The following is a 26009-nucleotide window of genomic DNA, read 5'->3' as shown; positions in this document are numbered from 1 at the left end:
CACCACAGGCAGCAGACAAATATTTGCTGCTTCTTATTAGCTCCTAAACAGGTAAGTACAAGCAACACGTCTAGACAAGAGAACCCCGGCCTCACCCCTGCTACCCTCTTAGCACCAGCTTACCTGTCCTGGCCTCTTGAAAGCACAGCCATCTCCTCCTCACCACAGTTCTTCCTGTCCTTCATAGAAACTTCATCCTTCCCACTTTCTTCAAGCAGTGGTAGAGGAGTGGCTCCAGAGGCAGCAGGTTCCAGCCTTGGGTCTTCACAGACCTCACTCCAGGCACTGTCTGGCAAGGAAGGCAAGCCTGGGGAGACCATTGGTGACACAGGGTGACTGGATTTTTTGGGGAATGCCTTCCTCTCCACAGACACAGAGTCCAGCAGTGAATGCTTCTTTCTTTGCTGCTCCTCAGTTTTTTGCAGCCATAAGATCTCCACACCTTGAAATTCTACATGTTTACTCACAGCTGCCTCTTTAGCAAGCCTTCTCTCAGTACCTGTTTGCATTTTGCCTTGACTGTACTCTGAAAACTCCTCAAAACATGTCCCCCTCTCCACTCTGCTGACTGCTTCCAGGTTTGTCACAGATGGCTTGTGACAGCTTGGTTCCTGAGCTGTGTGGACCTCCTCTGCTTTATTACTTATGGCTTGTGAGGATTCAGATTGCTTTTCTCCAGTCCGTACTGAAGCCAGATCTTTCTCTATGATCAAATGCTTTTTTTCCTCAGCTGTTCGTTCAGATGGAAGAAGCATGTCTGAGAGTTTTTCTTGGCCTGCTGGAACTGGTTCTCTGGCTGCCTGCACATTTTGGCTGCCAGTAACACTCTTTTTTTCCATTTGAGTCTCTGAATCCAGAGAAGTATTTGCTCTTTCTTGCACCTTTGTTGCTTCTAACCGTCGAGAGATTTTCATACTCTCTGGCAGATTACTCGTGGGTTGCAAACCTTCTTCTGGGGTGTGAAGCTGCACTGCCCCTGCATCAGGCCTCGAATGATCAGCAGGAGCTGTGCACTGAGGAACAGGCCTGGTATGGTGGTGACTGTCCTGTCTTTCTGGACTGCGTGTCACAGGCTCGGCCGGGCACGTCAGTGCAGACGATGGTGCTTGTCTGCTCGACTCTGCAGTGCCGTACTCTGGAAATTCATTGATGATGGTATGAGGAGGCAAACTGCTGCTTCCACGGCCACTACCTGCAAAATAAAAGGAGAGAGACCCTGGATTTATCTACCACAGGCACAAAGCAAAAAGTCTGATCTCTCTCCTGCTCTTAACAGAGTAACAATGCTCTCTCCAGCAGGCAAAATACTTCAGTTTTACTCGCTTCTGCTTTCACACTGCAGTTATCCAAAGCTGGTCCTTTTACACGGGAGTTTTTGGGCGGCCCTACTTTGGGAGTCTGCACTAGAGGAAGGAATGCCAGAAATGTCTGCTGCACTTCAGAAAAGGTCCAATGGCACGGGAACAGTCTGAGGCCTCAGGCCAGGCCACAGGCCTAAGAAAGCAGAGATTCAGATGTCTGACATCCACAGCATGCACCACCCCCGATGGTTTTACTTTAAAAAACCACTACACATGATGGTTTTACGTTTACAGGTAATTTCCACTTGTAAAGGTGAAACACCGGGAAGATAATCAGCCACACCCCTTATGTTCTACAGCCTTGACGAAACTAATTAGCTAAATTACAAAATAATTAATGAGCAATTCAACTTTCTGCCAGCACTACCCTCTTCCTTTAACAACTCAGGTAGCTGGAGGTCACGTTGCAGTGATGGATGCATACCAAGAAATTCACATTTTCTACGGCAGCAAATAGCTGCAGCAGAAAAACCTTGCTAACCCTCCCTTCGTTGTGCTTTTCCAACTGATATAAACAAAGCAGGAGTAAAAATGGGTGGCCCCATTTTCCAAGCGTCAAGCACCCAGTGGCTCCCATTGTTTCGAGGTAACAGAGAACCAGCTGTCCGAAGGGACCTCAGGCATCACATAATGACAGATAATTGGCCACCTCATATCACAGCCCAAGGAGGAATTGAGCTTTTGGGGGGAAAAAACCCCAAAACAACAATTAAAAAGCCAATCATCAACAACGGCATTTGTCCACTCCTTTAGGAATAAAATTCAAACAAACAAACAAAAAAAAAAAAAAACCAACCTAAGTGCTTCTTGGAGTATAAGAGTATAAAAGGCTTGGAGAATAAAAGTGTTTCAAATCAAACTGCAGGGTAGCCAGACCTAAACACCTACTTTGAAAAGCATCAGGGTTGACAGTTCTGAAACCAGACACCGACGTGAATTTGAATGGTTTGGTCCCAAGGTGCATCTCTAGGTGCTGCATTGTAAACTGATCCCCATCTCTGCTCCAAGCAGACCAGCCACGGTCTCTTTCTGAGCAGAAGCCATGTAGCTGTGGTTAATGATAGGCTGAGTTCAAAGTGAAAGAGAGGATAATCTAACACAGGTTCAGAACTGCATTAATATGGCTACCTATATGCCAGTGGCTTGTTAAGGTAAGCAGAAGCTCACACCTGCCAGTATATCCCAGTATATCTAGCCACAGGGAAAATACCACACATTGGGCGTGGTGCAGGATCAAAGTGACATTCTTGGACCCTGCCAAGCCTCAGAATCTTCCCCAGTGGGTTCTCCAAACGTCTCCATGCCATTGACTTAATCACTATATAATAAAAACTCAGCTTCATCTAGACCATGTGGTTGCTGTTCAGGACAGTGACTGGACAAAGCAGGGACCTTTTCTCTGCTGCAAAGTCCCAGGGAAATATAAGGAGCAAGGGTGCCCTGTCCACAATTGCATCACCAGCCCATCTTCATGGCAAGGTTTCCAAAACACAGGTGTGGGTGCACCCACAGTGCTTTTCCTAAGTGTCTGAAGCAGCAAACAGTCCCTTTGCACACAACTCCGCCACACAGCACTTACGTGCACCTCAAGCCCATAGTTTTCACAGCAAAGGCACTAGGCTGCCACTGTGGGACACTTCTACCAGGACAGACTCACATATGAAACTGATGCTCTGTGGTTACAATGTCCCTACACCTGCACCAGAGCAACCCCAGGCAACCAACCCCAAGCTGCTTTCCCAACCCACAGTCCTTCTCTAAAGCTTTAGTGCTCACTGCTCTGTCAGCACAGTCTAGAGGAGGGATTTCTTAGGAGAGGACTAATAGGGAACATGTCACTATAGATGCTAACATAAACCGTTCCTGGTGGACACATCCACCCACAGCAATGCTCAGTGTGTGCCCTCAGCACTGTGGGACAGCACTTGGTCAGGCCACTCTCTGGCTGCGCTGCATGAAGAAAGGGAATACACAGTGCCCCAAGAGCTGGGACCCCCCATGCCTCACTCCAACCCACACATCCCGCCTTGTTGGAAGGAAGCCTGGAGCCTCAGCCCTGGCCTCCTGTGGGGCTGGGAGGCAGCCAACATGCTCCGCAGGCCAAGCCCTAACAAGGCACCGCACAGAGATCCTGCCAAGGGGCCAGGCTCGTCTCTGCTAATTGCTATCTTAGCTTCTGAACCAACACGAGGGAAACAGAGGGGGCCTTATTTCTAGTGGTGAATGCTAAACGCTCCGCTGCGTGTCCCTATCTGCCACCGACAGCCACTGCTGATGGTGGAAAGAAATCTTGAGCAAGTTTCTCATTTACTTCTCCTCCTGAACTTCATAGTCTGGCAAGCCCATCAGACTCCAGAAGAGATACAGATACAGAGCACATACCTGCACATGCAGGCACAGAGAGGTGTCCAGAGAGAGGGAGAGTGCTTACATGTATTCCCCTCTGCCACACCTGCAAGCTGTGCACCATCTGGGCAAGAGAGTAGCGCTATCACAGAAATTTAAGGACTTTTCTGAAGTGAGATGTCAGCAGCTCTCCTCTGGATGGACTACTGCTGCTGCTGCCGCTGCTGTATGCAAGCACAAGTCAGCGGGATTCTTGCCTTCATGCAGGAATATTGCCTAATCCTTTGTCTGACTGAAAAAAAACCCTTCCTATATGACATCAAAGCAGTGTTTAGTTGCCATTACATAAGGTTCCACCATGCACATTACTGCCAAAGTCTCTGTTTTGTGAAGTAAACCACAACCAATCCACCACTTTCTCCCAAAATTCCAAAGTTTTTCCCTTTCCTCAGAGACCTATTTCAAGTACAAGAGCTAAGGGGAGCTTGAGCTCTTTAAGGGAAACTCCTCCCTTATTCCCATCCACCACCACAGCATCATGTCTTGCTGCAGCTACTGGCATATCCTGTCCAACCCCATCCCCCAATATGACTGCATTACAAACAAGGATAGAAAGACAACAACAAAAATTTAAGGACTGCACTGAAGATGCGCAGGGAAAAAAATACCCATCACCAAACAAACAAAGAAAGGACACACACTTTCAGGTAACACAAATTTCTACTTTGCATTGAAGGTGGTTTCTTTCAACAAATGAAAAAAAAAAAATAAAAAAAGAAAGAAAGAAATGGACAGGGAAAAAGCTAAAATAGAACGGGGGTGAGTGACTAGAAAACTGAGACCGGGCAAATATAACCTAACAGCATTTGGCAGCCTTTCTGATGACTAGACGTTAAAAGAATTAATGACTTAAATCAGACATAGATATGATATTTCATAGGTAAATAGCCATTCCATGTCAAGCAACCTTGTCTACAGCATAATAAAAGGAAATTCTAGGAAGCAAAACACAAGTTAAAAGCATAGACAGACATTTTGTTTACAGGTACATTTTAAAAAAGAATGGTGTGGTGTCTCTCTCTATACAGTATATATATATATATATATATATATATTATATAGCTCGAGAAATTAGATATATTTGCTTGAACAGTCTCCTTACTCACAGAGGTTACTGTAGCTCCAGCAGTTACCCATTGGTCAAAGAAATAAAATGCAAAGATCATCAGTTTATCTATAGCGATACCAGCTAATTCAATTGCTGCTGTTCTAGTCAACTGGAATCAAAATAGTTTCAAATTTCCTGGCAGCTGCTGCCCTGCACTGCACACAATGATGTAAATGGATGCTTTCTGAGTATTATGAAACTGATGGGGGAACTGCAGTCTCATTCAGTCTATCGCAGGAGCTAAGGAGTCCACCTTGGCAGCTTGCAGGGGGAAAAAAAAAATTTCCTCCAGCAAGGCTGCCTGACGGCATGCCAGGGATACGTCTGTGCTTAGCTGCCGTTTTTGTAACTGCGTCCGTAAGGGGAGAATCAGGCAGAATGGCGATGCTGAGAGTCATGTGCTGGTTTCGGAATGCAGGATGCTTTATGGCATTTCAGCATTAGTGAGCTGGGAGCCTTCACTAAGCAGCCCAGTCATCCTGCATTTTATGTCTCTGCAGCTCCTTGCGCCGATCACAAGTAGCACGTGGGTGAGCTTGCATGCAGCATCGCATCAGTTATGCTTTCCTGGTATGCTTGCCACCATTTGTACAAGGCAAAATAAGGCAAGTAAAAAACAATGTATGCATTAAGACGAGATGAATCTCTAGGCGACAGAGTTTAATGAACAAATCACAGGATATATGGTATTGTATCACTACTGCAGCCTGCCAAAGAGGAGGGTTACACACATCTCCTTGTCCTGCACTGCATCATGTTACAACTTCTACAGTCACTAAAACTATTCCAACTGATAAAGCAGCCTGCTCCTGCTGAGATAGAGCAGCCGTCCCCTATAAAAGGGGAGGGATGCTGCACAGCCTCTGGCAGCCTTGTGCAGCAGCCCTTTTTCCAAATGATGTCATTCTCCATGCTGCGATAGGTCCCGCCTGGCCAGCGTAGCCAAAGCCAGGGGATTAACATAATGCAAACACGGGGCTTTTGTAACTGGACTGCAAACATCCACACCGGACTGGGCACAGGATTTTCTGCAGTTTGCAGGCCCTCCAGGCTTTTGGGCAGTTTGCTAGCTCCAAAAAGGAGAAGTGGAGCCAGGTCTTCATCCCGATCGAAAGTTACAGCAGCATTATGTAAAAACAAGTTGGTGGAAATGGGGAAGCTGAGTAAAAGTGAGAGGCAAACAGAGGGAAGAGGTTCGAGAGAGTTGCTTAGAAATAAATCCTGGTGAAATATGTCTGTGCCTTAACAAACATGCAGGAAAGGTAGAGGGGAATACAGGTATGGAAGAGCCCTTGCAGGAAAACTGACTGTCTTGGCTGAGATCCCTCACCCCAAAAAGAGACAACCTGAGGGACTCCCTGCTGTGGTCACTGGGAGGTTTGGCACAGCATACATAGGCTGTGTACTCTTTGCAATTCATGCCTGAACAGCCCAGTGGTGTGATAGCCAGTGGCTAAGGGTTACCCAGAAATGCAACAAATTGTTCAGGGAAGAAAGTAACCTCCTGCACACAGGCAGGGGCAGTGTGTTGCTAAGGAAATTGTACACCCACAGCTTCCTGCACAATGGAAGAGATTCACAAAAAGATACTGCCCACCACTGTTCTTGTGTAGTTCCCTAAATTCTGGGGGTTTTGGGCTACCAGAGACAGTGCTAGATGAAATTTCCATTTGGCATAGGACAACCATGCCCATGCTAGGTGAATCTGTGATGAATCTCTCTGCTAGCCAGTGCTGGAGTCTGGTAGGATATGATGATGATAAGTTGTCATTGGTTTGGAAAAGAGTGAGAAAAGCTACTAGGATAAGAACATAAATCCTGTGCATTTAGAAAACAATGACCATTTAGAAAGCATGTAAAATACATGGGTCACTTTGTGCCTCTTTGCGAATTTGTGTGGATTTTTTTTTTTATAACTGCAGAAGTTCTAGCCCTATTCCTGATGGAAAGCTTTATGCAAGCAATACTGTGACTTGGTTACATATTTTTCCCCACAGGTTTTAACTACTTCCCAGTGGTAAGCAAGGTTTGGGACCTTTTGCATAACCCCAACTGCACTGAATTAAAGAGCCTGTACCTTTCCCCTGGTTGCAAGAAGCATGGCACCTTGCTGCAGTCACTCACAGGCCTACAGCAAGCTCAAAAGAGGACAAAGTCCAAAACTAACATGCAGCACGTGCTGAGAGGATTTAGTGTGAGGGATTATCCACTACAAATTGCTGTATGGGCCACAGATGGTCAGTGAGATAGCTCAGTCCCAAGAGTCATTACTCTGGAAAGCAAAATGGTAGAGTGGAACAACAGCTGCTAGCATGAGCAGTAACAGGAGGGAATACAAAGGGAGTATCTGGACTCGTTATCTTGACATAAAAGTGCAAGTGGGTCTTATGATATTTAATGCCCTTTTCTTCTTTGAAGTCCCACACTCTAGAATTATATGGCTGTGATAATCTCAAGTTTTGATTTAAGACTTATGTTTGGAGAAGTCTGAAACCCAAAATGTAAACAACAGATCCAAAAAGAATCTGAAATTCTCTATTTTTCTGCTGCTGTGATTTAGAAAGGAAGCAGCTAACAGATTTTCTAAGTGTAGATACACACAAGCAAGAATTACTTCAAAAGCTCTGTAGGAGCCTTCACCTCAAGAAAAAACTTCTGAAGCAGTGACAACTCACAGCTGCTTAGACACTTTCAGCATCTACGACTTTAGAGCCTCTCCAAATTCACTTATAATTAAAGTTATATATTTAAAATACTGTATTTTTCACTAATCTTCTCAAAGCCCTTGGAAAGTTGCTTTGTGCAAGCAACAACAGCTTTAAAGATCCATTATTTGTAAGTACACATCTCAGAAACTCGATGTCTGTAGATCCAGAGACCAGGCACACCTGCAGAAAAGGATTTCCTTTACTACATTTCAGAGTTTGGGACCAATTAGCCAAGCTGACAATAGTCTTGCTAGGCAGTTCTTAAAGCATCCCTAGGAGATGGATCTCAAGTTATGTGCCCAGCTAAAACAAAAATAGGACATGGAGGGACATGTGCATCTCCCAGGCTCCAGGTGTTTGCTGCTAAAGGTGCTGTTGAACATTGCCTAGTAACTTTTCAGCAGGCTTTTACAGCCAATGAGACTCCCTTCCTCCGGAAGCTGGAGAGAGTTAAATAAACAACACAGGGATCTAAGGCAGAAGGTATTTGTTAAAGCAGTGAACTGTGAACAGGAAAAATACATGCTGTACTCTGTGTTACACTCTGTGAGTCCAATACCAGGCCAGAACTGCACCTACCCACATAATTTTATTTAAAAGCCTTCTCCTTGTGCATATCAACAGCAAGTTAATATGCATCATTTCCTTCAGAAAGCTCCAGAAATTAAGCAAGGCTACAGCACAATGTAGGGTTTGTGTTGATGTGCTGCAGATCTCACCAGATGATGGGACTGAGGCTGAGGAGAGGACATGGTGATAGTTAAAAATGCATCTGTGTCCCACTGTACCTGCCTGTAACAAGCAAAGTCAGCTGGCTGAACCTCTCCTGTTGTGCCCATTGATCTGGCTGCCCCATTTTCTGTCTGCCTGTTGGAAGGGGATGACCTGACTGCCTCCAGGAAAGTGTTGCTGAGTCTTGTTAGCTTCAGCTGAATTCAGCCTGTGCCACATGTGCTCAGAGCATCTGATATGGCCAGACACTGATAGACTGCCAGCATCACCAGGTCCCCAAATATTTGTGTGCTCACATCAGCATGGCTCTCAGCTTTGGTCAACAGTGCACAGACAGGGAGACATTTACTGCCTTAACTCTAGCATTTCATAACTTCTGAGTGCTTAATTCTGCACCTTTAAAAAACAATAAACAAACAGTCCATGTTTTAATGATTATTTGTACTAAACTCTTGGCCTTCAAACAACTCTGTTGTTTAGAAAGTTGAGGATGTGGTAATCTCCTCCCTACAGCTGTAGGTTATGATAACTTGAACTATCCAGCTTTCAAGTGAAGGTCACAAGACATTCAATTTCCTCCTGTGGCGCAAGAGACTTAGCATAATGCCTTGTGCCCCCTTCAGTTTTCCTCCTCCCTGGACTGGAAACCCAGACATCCATCACACCACACCTGACAGCTCTGGAGCATGCCTCAGCTTCTTCCAGCCCCAGGAAGCAGGACTCAGAAACTAAGGGAGATAGCAGAAATAAAGGGAGACAGCAAGGCAGTTCCACCTCTCCACCTCTACAGCCAAGGTGCAGAGCACAATGCTGTCCTTCTGCACGAGCATTTACCTTTCCATGTGCACAATTCTAATCTGACAGCACTATAAGAGCTTGCTGCTCTTCAGAGCATCCAAAACGACCTGCTTTACTCCATGCTGGAGTTAAAGAGGAGCACTCAGCATAGCCAGTGAACATGCTGGTACCAAAGAGGTAATCATTTCCCATAGTGCACAAACTCAACTGGAAAAGTACCTTCTTATACAGTACTTCTGGAGACTTAAATTTAAAAAGTTAACCTTCTTCTTGCATCATTGCCAATCAGCAATGCCAAACATTGGGGGTATTTATGAGAAAACTATTGATTACACACTATGATTTAAAAACTCTTGCAGGACTTTCTGGCGTGTATGTCAGAAAATGCAGTGGGACACTAGAAACAACAACAAGAAGCTCATTAAGTCAAGTATGGACAACAGGATGATAGAATTTTAATTATAGGGGGGAGGGGTACCACAGCTCTGAGCTTTCTCCTTGTGTGTGTTCCTGGTAAGCGCTGCAGAACATCTGATGTGCCAATCTTTCACTGTAATTAAGCAAAATTAATGTGAAAATCAGGCAGTCCTCCAACCCTCAGAAAATGCAGTTTTGCACCTTTTAAGCAGAGCTGCAGAGGAAGATACCAGATCAGGGAGCCCAGACTTTGAGAATTGCCTGGAGATGGAAAGAGCAAGAGATGAAAATATGACAAGGGGTGGTGGTCCCTCAAAATGGAAAACAACAGGGTTGGAGCCCTGGACAAGACTACAATCAGCAGTCTGGGCTATCATGAGAACAACGTAATGAGTGCCTGTGGTCTCAGGGCAGTTCTTGCAGTGAGGACCAGGAAGGTGCCACTTCCCTGCAATGCGAGGGGGATGCAGCAGAGCTGGACATGCATGCCTTGAAGGAACAGAGCAAACAAGCAAGGCAGAGTCTGTGTCAGTGATGCTTACTTACTGGGATAATTTTCTTAAAGGTGTTTAAATCAGAAGCACAAGAACCCTGAAAAGGCTTTACCTTTACAAAATAGCAGCCATTGTGTCCTTCCTTTGCTCTCAGAAAAAAGTTCTAGATATTCTAAAGCAAAAGCAGTAATTTCTTCAACTGTGGTTCAGAACAGGTATGTTGCATGGGTCAAAGTATGTGTTTGATTTTCTTTCACGTGTCTGGCATTGTTTGACCCCTGCAATGGTGATTCAGCACACATTGCCAGGAGAAAATAAGCCTTTTTTTAGAATTGTTCTTTTGGTATTATTTTAGGGGGGGGTTGTTACAGTTTTTGCTGGCTTGAGCTTGCTGAGCACACAGATGAGCCCAAGAACTAGCATGAGACAATTGGTGGCAGTGTGTGTCTGGGACCATCTCTTTTGGCAGAAGCAAGATGTTAAATGAGCTCAATTGCCTCATGACACCTCACTGAACACAAAACAGCAAGTGACAGGCTCTCCAGAAAGCTATTTGTTTCACCAGGAATTCAGAACCAAGCTTCTTCAAGCAGCTGTTGGGAAAGACTAGATTTGCATAGCAACACAGGCAGTATTTGTACAGGACCTTTTTGCGAAGGATGAGATTAAACCTCTGGTACACAGGAGGGATGAAAGCTTCAGAGAAAAGATGCATCAGAGAAAAGACTGTTTATTAATCTTAAGAAGCTATTTTCTTCCTAACAACGGTCTTGGACTTATTTTTTCATATAACAAGAATTTTGGGATATTTGGCCTTTATGTTTATTTAAGGAATTATTTTGTAGTATCCCCCACTTTTTTCCCCGAGGAAGCACTTTAAAGACTAAGTAATGTGGCTGTGGCTTTTTTTTTTCTTTTTGGTATTTAAGTGTATTAATGGCAAAGTCACAAAAATCAGTCCTGTAGCACAGCCAAGCCTGAAGAAAAGTCTGCTCAATAGAGATTACTGTTTCCACAGCACTTTCCAGAGGAGGAATGTATGTTTCCACATACAACAAGCGACCTTTTATGTCAGTGAGTCTGAGAAGAGGCCTTGTCCAACCCAGCTAAATTCAGTTTCTAAAAAACATTTTCTTTTGCTGGAAGGCAGAAGGCTGGGGTTTTGCCAGGGAAGGTGGCCAGGCTGTGCAGGGCCACGTGGACAAGTGTGGTGCATCCTCCCCGCACCCCCAGTGCGAGGGGTCTGCAGGGAAATGTGTGGTCTTGAACCCTTCCACAACAGGAGGGTCCCAGGGGCTTGGACCTGCTTCTGCTCCGAGTAATGCATCCCCATCAGGAGGATGGACAATGGACTAGAGAGGAGGGGACCCAGACAAGAGGCATCATGCATTAAAGACAAGAGCACATTAGGGCATCAGTGATCACAAACATTCCAGATAAAATCAGACTGAAGACATGGAAGGAAAATGTTTTATGTGCTTTATTAGCATTTGAATATAGTTGATGAGACACCTCTTATAAAGCCATCTAACTTTTTATCCTCCCCTCTCATCTGAAAATGACCAGCAGCTTCAACCTGGAAGGTAAAAATCAGCACGGAGCTTATTAACAAAAGTTGCCATCCCCCAAGTGGGTAAACAGAAGTGTTTGCCACAGTCTCCCCCAATTATTGTTGTTTTTTTGTGAATTGGCTTGTCTAATTGCAAGTGTTTTAGCACTTAGTCAAGACGTGTATCCTCAGCAGCATCAGCAGGGCTACAGTAACATGGCTGTGGCCAAAAGGGAAAGGATGAACCAGAAGGCAGCAGTAATTAAGTTGTTCAGCAGCTTATGTGCTACATTCCGTTTCTGAGGCCAGCAATGGCACGGGTCACCTGCTTTAGAGTAGATAAATTAAAGTTCAGCCTAACTGCCCCCAGTGACGAGTTGTTTTCTTGATCAAGTTTAAACACCAACATTTCTCCTGACCCTGCCCCTGTCACTCATTTGCTTGAAATATTTCATACTTTGACCCCTAAAAAGCATGTCTTCTTTCTTTTAAAGGAAACTTCAGAAAGTAACATGTTTATTTGGATTTTTGGTGGTGTTTTCTCCCTTCCCTTCTAACACAGAGTAGAAAGACTTTCAAGCATAGCTGCTTCCCCCAAAAGCATATGTCATGACATATTTGGCATACATCAAATCAAAAAAACTATTATTTGGTGTACAAAAGCCCTGAGTTTGCACTACTGTCCCCTCAGCCACCCTGTCCTCATTCACCTCCAGTAAATAAGCAGTTAAAAGCTGAAGAAAAAAACAGAAGGGTCAGAACCACTCTCATTTATCCATGGTGGTCAAACAACTTGTAAGAGAAGGAGGAGGATGCATTTGTCTGTGACAGCATGAGGCCAGTCTGGGTAAGCACAATGTCACCCAGCTTTTGGGTACAATTCACAAATGTTGTATGTTAACCACTGTTAAATATTCACAAACCCTCCTGTGAGGGTCCCTTGAAATCACTCTCATTTTGCTAATTGTTAGCCCCTAATGGTAGTTTCTCATTAATAAAGGAACAGGAGAAGATCCGGAAACAAGGCAAGATGGAGATCCAGAAAAAGGCAAGAAGCACAGGAAAAATACCAAGAATCAGGCACATAAGTCAATATATCTGGCTTACTCTTTGCCACCCTTTGTTTTAGAGCTCAATACTTAGCTTGGAATACCCATCATATTTGGTAATTTGTTTTGGTAATAACAGTGGATTCACTTGGATTTATTAGACATTGCATACTTTATTTAATACCAATCTCTGGATTTGTACCAATGCCTGCTGACAGTGCTCTCACACTGTGTCTTTCCAAGCAAGAAATGAGGTCATAATGATTCATGTAATAAACTGATACACATTTTGTGGCAATTTGGAAGAGTTTTTAAAATTCTAAATGAGGTAATTTTGGCTTGGGTTTTTTGAGGGTCTTTTTCTCTTTTTGGAAATCTGGAATTTTTCCACTTTGCAATTAGGATTTCCCAAGTGGAGACCAAACTTTATAAAATCCAGGAAGAAACTCAATTCTTCTTCTTTGTTGTTTATTATTATCATTACTATTATTAATATTTTTTTCCTTACTGAAGTTGAGAAGCATACGGAGTTTGTTTCTGAAGAAAGTGTTGCCCTTTTCTGGCAAGAAGGGAGTCCTCTTTAATTAAGTGACATTCCAGAAAGTTTGCAATTAGAAAGGATCAAGGTACAAAGAGAACAGCCTGAGGAAATGCTTCTTCAAAGAGGGCCGGGCTTGTTGATAATTTTGACAAGGCAAGACGCATAGCTACAATAACTACATTTATTTTATTCTAGGCTTGGGCTCTTAAAAGGTAGAAAATGCCTTACATTTACAAGAAGACAACAGGAACAAGACAGATCCTTAGGCATAACATTAGATATTGCACCTGGACTTCTGGAATCACTGACTACAGAGGGCAGAGAAGTTCAGGTACCGCCTCAAGTATCTGAATTAAAATCTTACCTACCCCTACCTGTAGAAAGACCACAGAGTGCATTTCTGGAGGGATCTCCAGGCAGAAATGGCCATGTTTCAGCATGTGCAATTGCAGAACTTGTGGCTGAACAATTCCACTGCAGGGAAGCGCAGGGATTCCCTCTACCAATGTGTCTCCAGCACATGAGTCCCTGCTGTTACATCATGGTGGCCCACATGAGCCAGAAAGAAAGGCAAGTATAAGAGAGGGAACCACTGTCATTTTCTGGGGCCAAACCAGCAGGATCCTATGGTCCAGTGCTTGTGAAGAGCAGCACAGCACAGTGAGTGAGCCCTTGTGGGGTCATTAAAGGAGCAACTTCTGCAAAACCTTCCCAAGTGGCTTAAGAAGATTTTTTTTTTTTACACAAAATAGTAATAAATAGCACTTACCCATTCCTGAAGGCTTCTCTTCTTCCAAGCCAAATAAAAATTCATATTTGGCCTTGGCAACATTCTGGGCATGAGCTGATATGTCATTATCCCACACAAGTGCTTCTGCCTACAGTAAAAATAAACAAAGCTTATATACCTTTTAGTGAAAAAACAGCAGAAGGAATATGAACTCCCTTCAGGCAGCATTTTTAAAGTATTAATTTCATTCTGTCACCACCAAAATCACCCAGAGTAGACCTGGGCCAACTCAGGGAACTTCTTCAGAGCTCACCCCTCTGTCATTGAACCCAAGAATTTCAATATTAAGAACAAAAACCTAACAGATGTGAGAGCACCCTACCACTTTACCCACTTTTTAGCCAGCTTACCCACTGAAAGGCCAGCAGCACTGGCCAGCTATCTCAATAATACTGATTAGGGTTAAAAATATCAAGGGAATAGTATCAGAAATAGCAAATTTGAGTATGTATGTCATAAAACTGGAACCCATGGGAAAACCATAAATGGGGCAGGCTGTCTCTTTGAAAAGATAGTGGGGTAGAGAAAGTGAGGAGCAAGGACTACAACAAGGATGATTAAAAAGGGGAAGAAGGATAAGGTATGCAAACATGTCCTTAAGACAGGAGTACTGTCTAAGGGTCCCTGTTGGGCAGCCCATGCATGACCACAACTGTCTAGGTCAGGACAAGAGCCAAACTTGGTTTTACAACCATACCACACAAGTCAAACCTGCTTGTCTGGCCAGGAGGCAGGGAGGGGACACAGGGTGGTGATCCCAGTAAGCAGGGGAACACCTGGAGGGGTGAATGGACAGACAGATTGAGCAACTGGTTCTACCCAGGCCTGGTGCCCCCAGCACCTTCCCACTGCTCATTTCTTGTAAGAAACACTTTGACAGAGTAAAGGTCCAGTTTCTCAGAAGAGAGAAAGGCTGCAGGACTAAGATCAAAATACTTTTCTGAACACGTAGGGACAAAACAAATCTCTAAGCTAAAGCACATGCCGGCTATAAACTGTAGTGCAAAAACTATCTAGAGTCAGCACAAAGTTTCTTCCCAGCTGGGCAAGACGGAGCCCGTAATTCTTCTGTTTGAAGTGACAGATAAAATAAATCACTAACTCTGTAAATTCTTCAGTAAACTTTATATTCATATGAGGCAGTCAGTTGCTGTGGCATAGCAAGCCATGGCATGGTTTACGTTGGTGAAAGCATTAGCTTACAAAAACACTCTTTAAAAAACAAAGTTAAATGGAACATTCTGTCCCCCAGGACAACAATAACTTTTATGCATTTCAATCAAATACCTCAGGATAAGCGTCAGATACAAACAGAAATTCAAAGTACAAGGGACACATAATTCATAGGAACACATAGTCATGGCTCTTTAATCAGACATGGATGGAATCACAAATCCATATATTCCTCCTAGGCCATCTGTCCAACAATTGTATTTTCTTCCAAGAGCACACTGATGTATAGTTATCTTCCCCATGCCCTAGGATGGTTTTGCTCCAGGTTCCCCTGGCCTTTTACACCGATTTCTTCTCCTGCCTTTCTGCACTGTGCCAGTTCTAAAAGATTTAGTCCAAAACCACTCTGCCCTAAGTCGACAGCAGATCTTACATAGGGGTCTTGGACTAATTTATTTACCATTCACTAGGCATTCACTAGTCCAGCTACTCAGCATTAGGGCTTCCAGTACATTGATGCACGTGCTAACACATGCACGTGCTAACACCAGCCTACCCAATCCTTTTGTAAAGATGTGATGGAACAGATAAAGGGCTTTCTATCACAAAGACAACTATCACAAGCATGACAAAATGGAAGAAATCACCATGTGTGTACTGCCTGCATTCATTCACTGGCAGGGAGGCAGGAGGGGCTAGAAAAGGAATAGCTGGAGCCAGAGTACACAGGGGAAGGCTCTTTGTCTGCAACAGCTTAGACAGGAGTAGCTTACAAATCCAGACAAAAGTTCAGACTGCTCAGATGGATGTGAAGGGATGGTATGGCTAACAACTAGCTGGTGCCAAATCCCAGTGACAGATAAATGAAATGGAAAATAAAATTAACAGAACAGTCCAGTTCCTGAGCAGTAAGGAATTTCTGATCTATACCCCTCTGGGACACAGCTTCTCCATCCCTCAGCCTTGCTCTTTGAGATTTCGCAGACATCTGCTGCACTGAGCATCCCTGCCAGCAAACACGTGTTCCAAGGATCTCTATTGCCTGTACCTCACTGTAAAGCAAACAAGAAAACTCAAGCTCATAGTAATCTCTGCATAATCCAGTAACAGTCACAAGTAAATTGTAAAATGAATGGGGTTTCGGTGTATAGGCCATCATTTACCAGAGTTAAGTGCCTAAACAGAGGCTGCATGATCTTAGTCTTTGCATCTGAAAGGGGTAGTAACCTGATTGTCAGAACTGCTCAATGATACTGATGAAAATTACAGATATTGGCTTGTGTATGGGAACAGCTGTATTTAACATCTATTTAGGTTGTCAGAGCACTGAAAGGATGTATAAAGAAAGTCCATATCCAGGCTTAAGGGTAAGTTTATCATATTTCATCCAAACAAGACATATTAAAAAAGAATGCAAGAGCAGGAAAGAATGAGGATGCTCTGAGGTCAAAGCTAGTTTTTAAGACTATTGCTTTACCAATGTCCAAATCAAGAGACAACATGTGTTCTCCTCTCCTTCTTTTGATCCACCACTCACCTAAGCTTTGCAGAAGTGAAAATGCCCTGAAACAAGGAGCCCAGAAATGGGCTGGACAAACATTCACGGTGCTTTCAAGTTCCATTAGCAAAGATTAAATACAAGCAAGATTGAAAGGGATATAAAACTCCTGCTTAAGCCTTCACTCTCAGCTCAAGGGCAAAGAAATCTGCATCCAGGTCAGCCATTTCATAATTGCTTCCCTCAGAGGGCTTTAACCACCACCTTTGAAGCATCTCATCTTTGTCACTGCTGAAGAGGGTGATGCTTAAGAGCACCAATCCCCTTAAATCAGCCCAGCTGAACATACATTTCTCATGAGCCATATACATATTATTTTTCAGTCCAGTGATGCTCTGTGCAGAGAGGCAGCAAGCTCCTACCCACTGGTGCATCACTCTTGCAGTGCTTTCCACCTGTTTGAACATGTTTGATCAAGCCTACTTCTCTAGGTCCATAGTTCTTGATCAGGAGTTAGGAAGGCTGCATTTGCCTCACAGTGAATTTTAGGTAACATTTATGAGGTTGCATTAGTTTGCACTTGGCAGTCCTCACCCCTCAGACCTCCTGCCAACACGCTGGACCAGTTTCTATTGACCTCACACAAGGCATTGACATGGGTCAACAGAGGTCCCACCTTGCTGGCCTTGTGTTTCATGCTTGGGGAACAGAGAGATTGTTTAAGATAAGCTCGTGGTGGTTTCAGGCTAGCACAGGAACGAAGCTGCTGAATCTGTGTCTCAGCACTGAACAGCAGCAGGATGCTAAGACCACAAGGTTCCTGCTACTCCAGCAGGAGCTGCCAAGGACAGATAAGCCAGCCCAGCAAGAATCACACACACCGCCTTTGCTCTGTTGTCTGGATCTGTGATTGGAGCAGCAGATCAGTATCTGCAGGGAGAAACTGTTCCCACAATTCACCCTTGAGAGGTGTCTTTAACTCCTGGTAAGAGCTGAGTGCTGCCTTTCCTCAAGCACAGTTTCTCTCTCTGGATGAATTTCATTTCAACTCGTAAGCTCGCCTCAAACTGCCCTCCAAAAATCCCAGTGGTTTGTACATAGGTAAAGTGAGTCATAAAAAGCTGAAGAAAATGCTTCTCCTTTCTCTACAAAAGAAAAGCACTAAAGCATCTTCTTTTGACTTTCACTGAGGTTCTGGTTGGGACCTTTTCTTGGGACCAGCTGGTTTTGTCTTGGGGCCTTTTTTTTTAATCATATTGTCTTGGGGTGAATGTTTCCTCCTAACTTGTCTGAAACCAGGATACATACCTACATGTCAGAGAGCTTTAACTGAAGCATATCAAACTCTTGCTATCTCACCACCATTTTCAGCTGAGCTGATAGGAAAGCTGAGCTTTGTCTCAGTGGAAGGGGATAACACTGTCCACAGCTGCTGTGACAAGCAAAGGGTCAGCCTGAGCACAAAGAACCAGTACGAACCCGTGCCTCCTGAAGCATTCACACTTAAGGTCATACATTTTCTCTGAAAATGTCTAATAAGGAGGAAGTATTCAAAGAAGCAGATAATTAAATGGCAACTTCCAGTCTGGAAATTTTCAGACTCCCTGAGAGGATGGATGTTGTTAAGACAGGCTCACTCCTTGCAGGAGACCTGGGAAAAGAGTGCTTGAGAAAAAGCAGAACAGGATGGCTGCTGAAGCATGAGTCTTCAGGAAGCAAGAGTCAGCCAAAATTCAGGACAGCAAGAGACCACCCATCCCTAAGGGGAAACATCAGCAGGAAGGGACCTAAGGACCATTCATGAAGAACTGTTAGCTGGGACAGAGAGGTGAAAGTGTCCCCAGGCATGGCTCCAAAGCTAAAACATATCATGAGGAAGCCCCAGTTTTACATGCTTTTGCATGTGCACAGCTCTGTTCCCCAGAGCTTCCTGCCTTCCCCCTCAGCCATACCACCACTGGATGTCAGCCCCCTGGCAGCAGGCAACAGCCCCTACACTGGAGCGACTTTTGGATGTTTCACTGAGGCTACTGGGGAAATGCTGCAGAGTATTGCCAGAAAGCAGAAAAAAGCCTTGGAGAATGCCTGTAAATCACTCTACTATGGAGAACTTCACAGCCACACCTGGACCGTTTCTAATCCCAGGCTGTGCTTGGTCTATTCTCATTGTTTCATCAACACCAGCAAAAAACTCAATTGCCTGTCAGCAGCCAAATACTCACTGCATCAAATACCCTGATACAGTGAGCATATGCTCTCAGCAGGAACGATGGACAGAAGGTTTCCACAGATTTTAAAACCTACAGCAAGTTGCAATGTCATGAGCAAGTCTTTACAGAACCCTGCATTGAGAGCTCTGCCTCTGCTGTCACATCATCCCTGACTGGCCAAGAGCTCAGCAAGCTTCACTGTTTTTGACAGGTCATACCAATGGTTCTAAAAAGACTATGCCTGTTGAGCTTGTCTTGAATCACTTTCCTAAGGAGCACGATTAAATGCAGAAAGCTGGCATTAAAATAAACTTGCCAATTGGTAAAACCTAGTGCACCAGCATCACAGGAAGAGTGTGGGTGCTCACAGTAAGACCACTGGGTAGGCAAGGGTTATAGTGTTTAATTCCATGTGGCCTCATACAGCATAGCTGTGTTTTCCTTATACCTCCCCACACTAACATGTTTGCAATTCTTGAATTAAAGCATTAGTAAAATAGATTATCATTCAAAACAGGACTTTGCACGGCTTAATCTCAGCTGGAGTTGCTAAAACTTAATGCTAGTCAAGGTTTTGAATGAGAAGAAATCTAAGCCTGAGTTTTAAAACTAATTCCTAACTATCAGGAGTTGCAGGAAGATGTATAGAAAACCAGAAGGTGGGGAGGAAAGAATGTGCTTGTGTGAGACCACTGCCTATAACTGTTTTCCAGCTATAAGAAGAAGAGAAGTCGGGATTTTAGAGAGGGTCACGTAAGATTTTTCAGCTGCAAGGCAACTGAGAGATGTGGCAGAGGTGCTTGCAGTGATAAGGGGTCTAAAAAAGCAAATTAAAATCAGTAATTCAGCACTTTTTTTTTTTAATGCAACAGCCAGAAAACAACAGAAGAAGGTATTGGGAGTCAGCACCACACCAAGGAGGACATGGTTCCTGGTACAGTTTGTAGTAAAAACCACCAACCACCTTGCAAAGCCATCTCACAGAAAACAAAATACTGAGGCACCTGATAAGGGTGAACAAGCTCAAGGGATACAAATCCCTAACACTATAGAAATCACATCCTTCTTATGAATCTCTAAGCTGACCTCTTCCTGAGCATCTGCTGATCTCCATGACCACATCCCATGCTCCTGGGATAAAGCAGCCTTGAATCCAAACTAGTGCAGTGAGTCCCCATTACCTGCTCACAAGGCTTTGGCATGGCCATGGACTGGACAGACCTCAGGCTTGGTACCATCCAGCCAGCTCCTCTTGAGTCCTCACCACATCACACCCCACAGCTTACCCCAGGGATTCACCAAAAGGCACCAGGGCACTGCAGGTTTCCTATGCCACTATTCCCAGCACTACAGGGTTTGTTCACTATGAGCAGCCTCACAGGGATCACTCAGGCTGGAGAGAGCAAACCTGAAAGGGTTCAGATACTATCAAAGCTGCTCTCCCTGCACAAAGGTAGACTTCACAGCTGCACAAAGGTAGACTTCACAGAAGTTCAGTGTCTGAAGAGATGCTCAGTTCAGAAATGAAGCGAAAGATTTTCTGCTTAGGAAAAAAACCTGGGAACAGTGATAAAAAAAAAAAAAACCAAATTAATGCCTTAGCAGCAGTATCAAGCAAGCAAAATTTGTTTCCAGTCTGGTCACCTTGTTTTAGACCTGCACTTGAGTTTTTCTCCCCTTAAAGAAATGTTGGCTTTGTTGTTTGAAGCAGTCACCTATTATAGAGAATTAAATGCTTTCTATTATGCAAAGGCTGATGCTGTCTGAGTTGTAACTGCATGGCTGTGAACAACATATTAATTTAAAGTCTGTATGATTACACTTTACCATTAAAGGTCACTCAGCATTTTGTATTTGTCAAGTCAGTGATTTTTGATGCATGCTGTATGGACCTCTGGATATCTACACATTATTTCTAAGGTATGTGCAAGAATCAAAACAAGTCCTCTGAGAAGAAGACTTTAACTCACTGCCTGAACTATTGTGTTCTTAGACATAACACACAGAGATGAAGAAAAACACCCAAAACTTTTACAAAGCTGCAGTGCAAGTATATTCCTGAGTTATGTCAAAGAGTATTGGAGTGGGCTGTGATTTAAGGAAAACTGTGCAAAGACAGCCTCTTATATCCAGGGAATTCAGTGATGCATGCAGTAGACATCCTTGCATTTACTGTTTTTGTTCAAGAATATTTAGCAAACTGACAGACTGCTTCACTTCAGCAGGTAGTGTGCTTCCATCATCTTCAGGTAAGTCAGATGGCAGGACAATGTTTAGACAGGCCACATGGATTTCTCCTCCATGGAAGCTAAAATCTGAATATACGTAAATGTCTTATGAGCCTACCAGAAGTTAGTTCTGTATCTTTAAACAACTAAATTATTTCCAAAACCTTAGCCAACATCTGCTGTCCCTTGAAACTTTACAGATGGTATCCTCTGCCATGTGCTGTACGTTCTTTATGTCCAGTTAAATATACACTGCTTTTATGGATGGAGGAATGGGGTATTGGCAGAGGTCATCTTAATTTTTCAAATCAATATTATAAATATAGTTTAAGGTAGTGTTCCCAAGTGATTAAAATAATTCCATTTCAGTGAATGGTTTAAAAAACTCAAAAAACAAGCCAACAAACAAAAAACACCCCACACTCAGCCATCAGACCACTCCACACTGGAAGAATTAACATTTGCAAAGGTGTAAAAAATCTGCATTTTCTCTGTGGCAAGTACAAACTGTAGAACTACAACACAGCAACAGAGTATGCAAAAAGGGGTATGTATCTTAGACATAGCTTACTGATTCTGCATGATTATTTCATATCACATATTTAAATTAATTGTACAGTTTTCACTCAGCAGTTTTTCCCAAGCCTTACCCAGATTTAAGAGAAGTTTTTAGGAACAGAAATTTGACTGAAGTTTGATCTGAGCCATCTTACCTCTGGCACAATTAAGGCAGAAGTGAGAAAATACATCAACAAATTTCTCCTGAGGTGCAGGCGCTAGGGGACTGAAAATATTGTTGCAAGACTGTATGCTTGCTAAGAAAGTGCACCTTAAGGACTGCCAACATTGTTGGGAAGCTATGGCCCCTACAAGTGGTCAGAAGCCAACAGGCAGTTCCAGCTGTGGCAAGAAGGCAGAAGACATCAAAGATGTTACATCCCCCACAAGCAGCACAACACAGGCCAGCTGGCACTCGTGTCCCACTGGTGAGGAAATTAATGCCTCTTCTTTTTTCCTCATTAAGCCACAGCAAGTCTACAGACAAGACAGCTGACAACAATCAGAACTTCCTGGTAGTAGAATTTGTTCCTTCTTGAGAACAGGGCTTCCCTGGGAAGCATTCTTCTGTTAGCACTGACATGCAAATATATCCCAGGCTTAAGTGCATCTTGCCATCACACTTGGCATTCATTCAGCCTGGGAGATGCAGTTATTACTCAAATGACACTTTCCATTTGAAAACTGTTGTAAAAAAATAATGAGTACACTTTAAGCCACCTCTTCCACTGTGCCATTTCACACCAAAAAGAGAAAGCAAGCCCCATTCATGGCTTCTGCAAAAACAGAGGCTTGTATTATGTAATCTGTGCCATTATGTTGTTTTCTTACTGCTCCATCACAGTTTCAAGACAAGGGCCTCCTTTCAGTCACAGAATCAAAATACGCTGACTTGGAAGGGACCCATCATGATCATCAGGTCCAACTCCTGGTCCTGTGCAAGACCATCCTTTCAGCAAAAAGTTGTTGTGGCTATGACATGATGCTCTCAGCAAGCATGGCATGACCAGTGTGTTTCTGCTCTATCAGGCCATCCTCAGAAGCCAGCTCCAGCCTGGTTTCCTTTGGCTTAGCCCAGAAGTTGAAATACTGAAAATCTTTTGTGCAGTTAGTAAAGGGAGCCACACTCAGAGTGTGAGAGTGCTCACACTCTGATGGACACCTTGATCACTGATGGACAGCCTGATCCAGTGCCCAAACAGGTTTTTTTACTTACAGCATCCAGGAAGTACAGTCAATTCAGAAGCCATTCAACCTTCAAGGGCTAGATAATAGCCAAACTCCTCTGATTCCTGATTCAACCCTGTAGCAACCAAGCCCGCACCCAGAGGGCCAGGTCTCACTCCACCCTGCTTTTAAGTACCATCCGCAACCTGCCTTGCTCATCTCCATAATGAAGAGAATAAATGTTTGGATGCATTAGTATCACAGGAGTCTGTGGTCTCAAACAGAAGCTGGCAAAACAGCAAAAAACATCTCAGAGCAAGGAGGAGCTGCACTCAGAGGGTGCATCTCCTGCATCTGGAAACATACTGTAGAAGGATACTTCAAACAGTGCCATTCCTGAGAAGAATGGAACACTTAAAACCAGAATGACAGTGTGAGGTGGACACTTCGAGCTGGTCTCAAACAGATTTTTCATCTAACAGAAGAAAATTATTTCTAACACACACAACCTCTGCTCCCCAACTTCACATCAGTACAAACAGGAAAATAAGGACTGTAAATAGTCTTTGTGATCATGGGGTTTGGCAGGCATCAATCCATTTAGGAAGTTTAGGACCTAAATTGCATAAGACCTAGATTTGTTTATCTGCAGATTTTCACTTTGCTGTATGGTGACTGCCCAGAGAAGCTCTCTAGCACACATCCCTCTTCTCAGCCAAACTTCCAAAGGGAAGAAGCCACACACAGTTTTACAGCCCACTAGGATGCAACGAACCACCCAGGTCAGACAGCAGGTCTTGGTGGGACAGGCAGATCAAGAAATCCCTGCTCCACCAGAAGCCAGCTCTCCCATCAGGGACCATTTGCAAGGAAATGTCCCTTCAGGGGCACTGGGTGGCCTGTGTCCCTGCTGAGCCCAGGAACATTACTCCCACTCACCACTTTGCTGGGTGAGCTCAGCAAGACTCTCACCAAACAGCTGTAGCAGCTGCTGCACCCTGGGGATCCTCAGCATTCACAACACAAAGCTGATCTGGAGCAGGATACTCTGACAGCCCCAATCTTTGAGTTCTGGCAGCAGTTCACAGGTTTTTCCAGCCTCAGCTGAAGAACAGCAGCTTGGCAGATGACTCCCCAGTACCCTGGGGACCCACCCACCTAATACTATCTCCTCCCTCCCCCTTTCTTGGGCTCCCTTCACTAGGCCACTACATTGTGCTACCTCTAAATTGCATTTAAATCAGCGCCCAGCAGTACCCCAGCCTCTTGCCCTCTCTCAAGATCCGTACAACCAAACAGAGATTCTCAAAAGAGAAACACAGGCTTCAGAGAAACACATGCTTGAGAAAAATCACTCCAGCCCTCAGGTCTGCCAGCCTGTCTCTCCTTGAAGCAGGGATGGTTTCAAGCAATCAGCTACTGTGCAAGCACAAAGACAGTTTATCAGCCATGGCCCAAGCACCCTTACTTAGTACTGGTGGCCTTGTGTGGTGTACAACTTGTGCTGCCTAAATGCTGAATCTTCCAGCACTTGTCTCAGAACACACGCATCAAGACAAGTGCTTGCAGAGATGCTCCATGGCACTCCTGCAGTGAGACTGCTCTCAGCCCACAAGAACCAAACCCCAATCCATATCTTATACCAAAGCTGCAAAATCAGTTGCCAGAGTTTCCTGGTGTGACGGGAAATAATAGAAAGGACTGTGTTGGTGTGGAGGCAGGGAGGGAAAGTATTCTGATCAACATCCATGTGCTTCAGCTATGCACTTTGACAACAGTAAAGAAGGATTTGCTGAGGGGAAAAAAAAGCCACTAGCACGTTCATTAAAATCCTCACTGCTCTTTTCCTTCTCACTTTAATAGCACAGAGATCAAACTGAAAATTTAAAATTGGAAATAGTAAATCAAACAATCCACTTAAGCACAAATAGCTCAAGAGAAGCACTTTCACACAGGTCAGTTATGCAAGAATTTTCTATGTGGATTAAGAAGTCCTACATTTTTTTATTTCAAAACTTGTTTCAAATTTTGAAAACAGCAACCTGTAAATCTCCTGGATTTTTTTTTTTTACCATCACCACTAGCACAAAGGATGTTCTCACACTCCCCAATGAACCAAGGTTCTAATTGAATGGGATCATTTGCACAGCGTCTCCTACATGGTTAACCTCACCCCTCTCCCATCCAAAGTATGCCCCAAAACCAACTCCTGTGTAAATCAACAGAGCTAGGACAGATTCACTGAGCATTAAACTGGTAACATCTGCTGAAACACATCAACTAAGGATATGACTGATGAAAAAGCATTTGGAGTAGAAAGGCTTCTTTCTACTAGCTAAACCAGAAAGGCTTGGGTGACTCTCAGCAGTCTATTCACAATTGCTTCAAACACTAGGTGTGCAACCTCCAGTTTCATTACAAATACTGTATTTGACATTCTGTGTTAATGCCCTGTCCACAGACAGAATTAAAGTGTGACTGAAGCTACAAAACTAAGAGTACTTGCAGTCGACTATTACACACCCAAAGCACTTCAATAACATATACATGTGCCTTTGCCTGACAATATACTAACCGGACCCTGTGGCAGACAGGTAATTGATGTTTATAGCATGTAAATGCTCACCTACATGGGAGTCAGCAACTTCAGTGCGTTTGTGTGAAGTTCAAACTCATTTCAACTATATGTTTATGCTCCCATTGAGAGGTGTAGCTCCAGTTCCCGGGAGCAAGGATGAAGATAGTACCTCCTTCTCAACTGCACAGGAGCACGCCTGTGTGGTTTAATATACTACAGTTTTACACTTTCGGTGAGATCATCTCAACTCTTGCCCTGAAAGTGCAATGCTACTCAGCCAAACGCTTTTCTGACAATGTCTTGTTTAATTCAAGAACTCAAGAGAGCCTGTCAGTGCAGCAGCAGGGTTGATTTGTTAGACAGACAAGTTACTTGGAGACACAAGCAAAACCAACTGCACGACGTGCAGGCTCGGGGTCCCAGCCCTGAGCGCAGCTGGTGTCTCTCGGGATCTAGCAGTTGCGAGCACAGAAGTGGGCTCCGAGCTTTTTTTCTCTTAGGGCACTGTGAAAAGGATTTTTGAAAAAGGAAGAAAAAATAAATTAAGAGGGGAAAAGGAAAACAACAAAAGGAAAGAGGAAAAAGGATAAGGGAAGAAGGAAGAAAGGGTAACAAAAATAAAATAGAAAGAAGAAAAAAAAAAA

At 43.9% G+C, this 26009-nt stretch overlaps 1 protein-coding gene and 1 long non-coding RNA gene across 5 annotated transcripts in view; one reads left to right on the top strand and one right to left on the bottom strand.

Moving 5' to 3' along the window:
• The window catches only part of PSD3 (pleckstrin and Sec7 domain containing 3), a 119140-nt gene that overhangs the window by 89627 nt on the left and 3504 nt on the right, over nucleotides 1–26009 (bottom strand). For 2 of the 4 annotated variants that reach the window (XM_021534826.4, XM_021534824.4), the window contains exons 2-3: nucleotides 13933–14041; nucleotides 124–1192 (exon numbers count right to left, since the gene is read on the bottom strand). In XM_021534826.4, coding sequence (XP_021390501.3) covers nucleotides 124–1192; nucleotides 13933–14041 — 1178 coding nt within the window. Of the gene's footprint in view, nucleotides 1–123; nucleotides 1193–4873; nucleotides 5158–13932; nucleotides 14042–26009 lie in introns of those variants that run through there. The other 2 variants (XM_021534827.4, XM_021534828.3) reach the window with 2 other exon arrangements.
• On the top strand, nucleotides 1186–26009 carry LOC146763907 (uncharacterized). The gene is made up of 2 exons (XR_014951037.1): nucleotides 1186–4414; nucleotides 13359–26009. It is a non-coding gene; the product is annotated as an uncharacterized LOC146763907 (long non-coding RNA).

This window comes from Lonchura striata, chromosome Z (assembly GCF_050655825.1).
Source record: "Lonchura striata isolate lonStrDom1 chromosome Z, ASM5065582v1, whole genome shotgun sequence".
In the NCBI taxonomy this organism is placed as follows: domain Eukaryota; kingdom Metazoa; phylum Chordata; class Aves; order Passeriformes; family Estrildidae; genus Lonchura; species Lonchura striata.
This window is presented reverse-complemented; position numbering and strand designations above follow the sequence as displayed.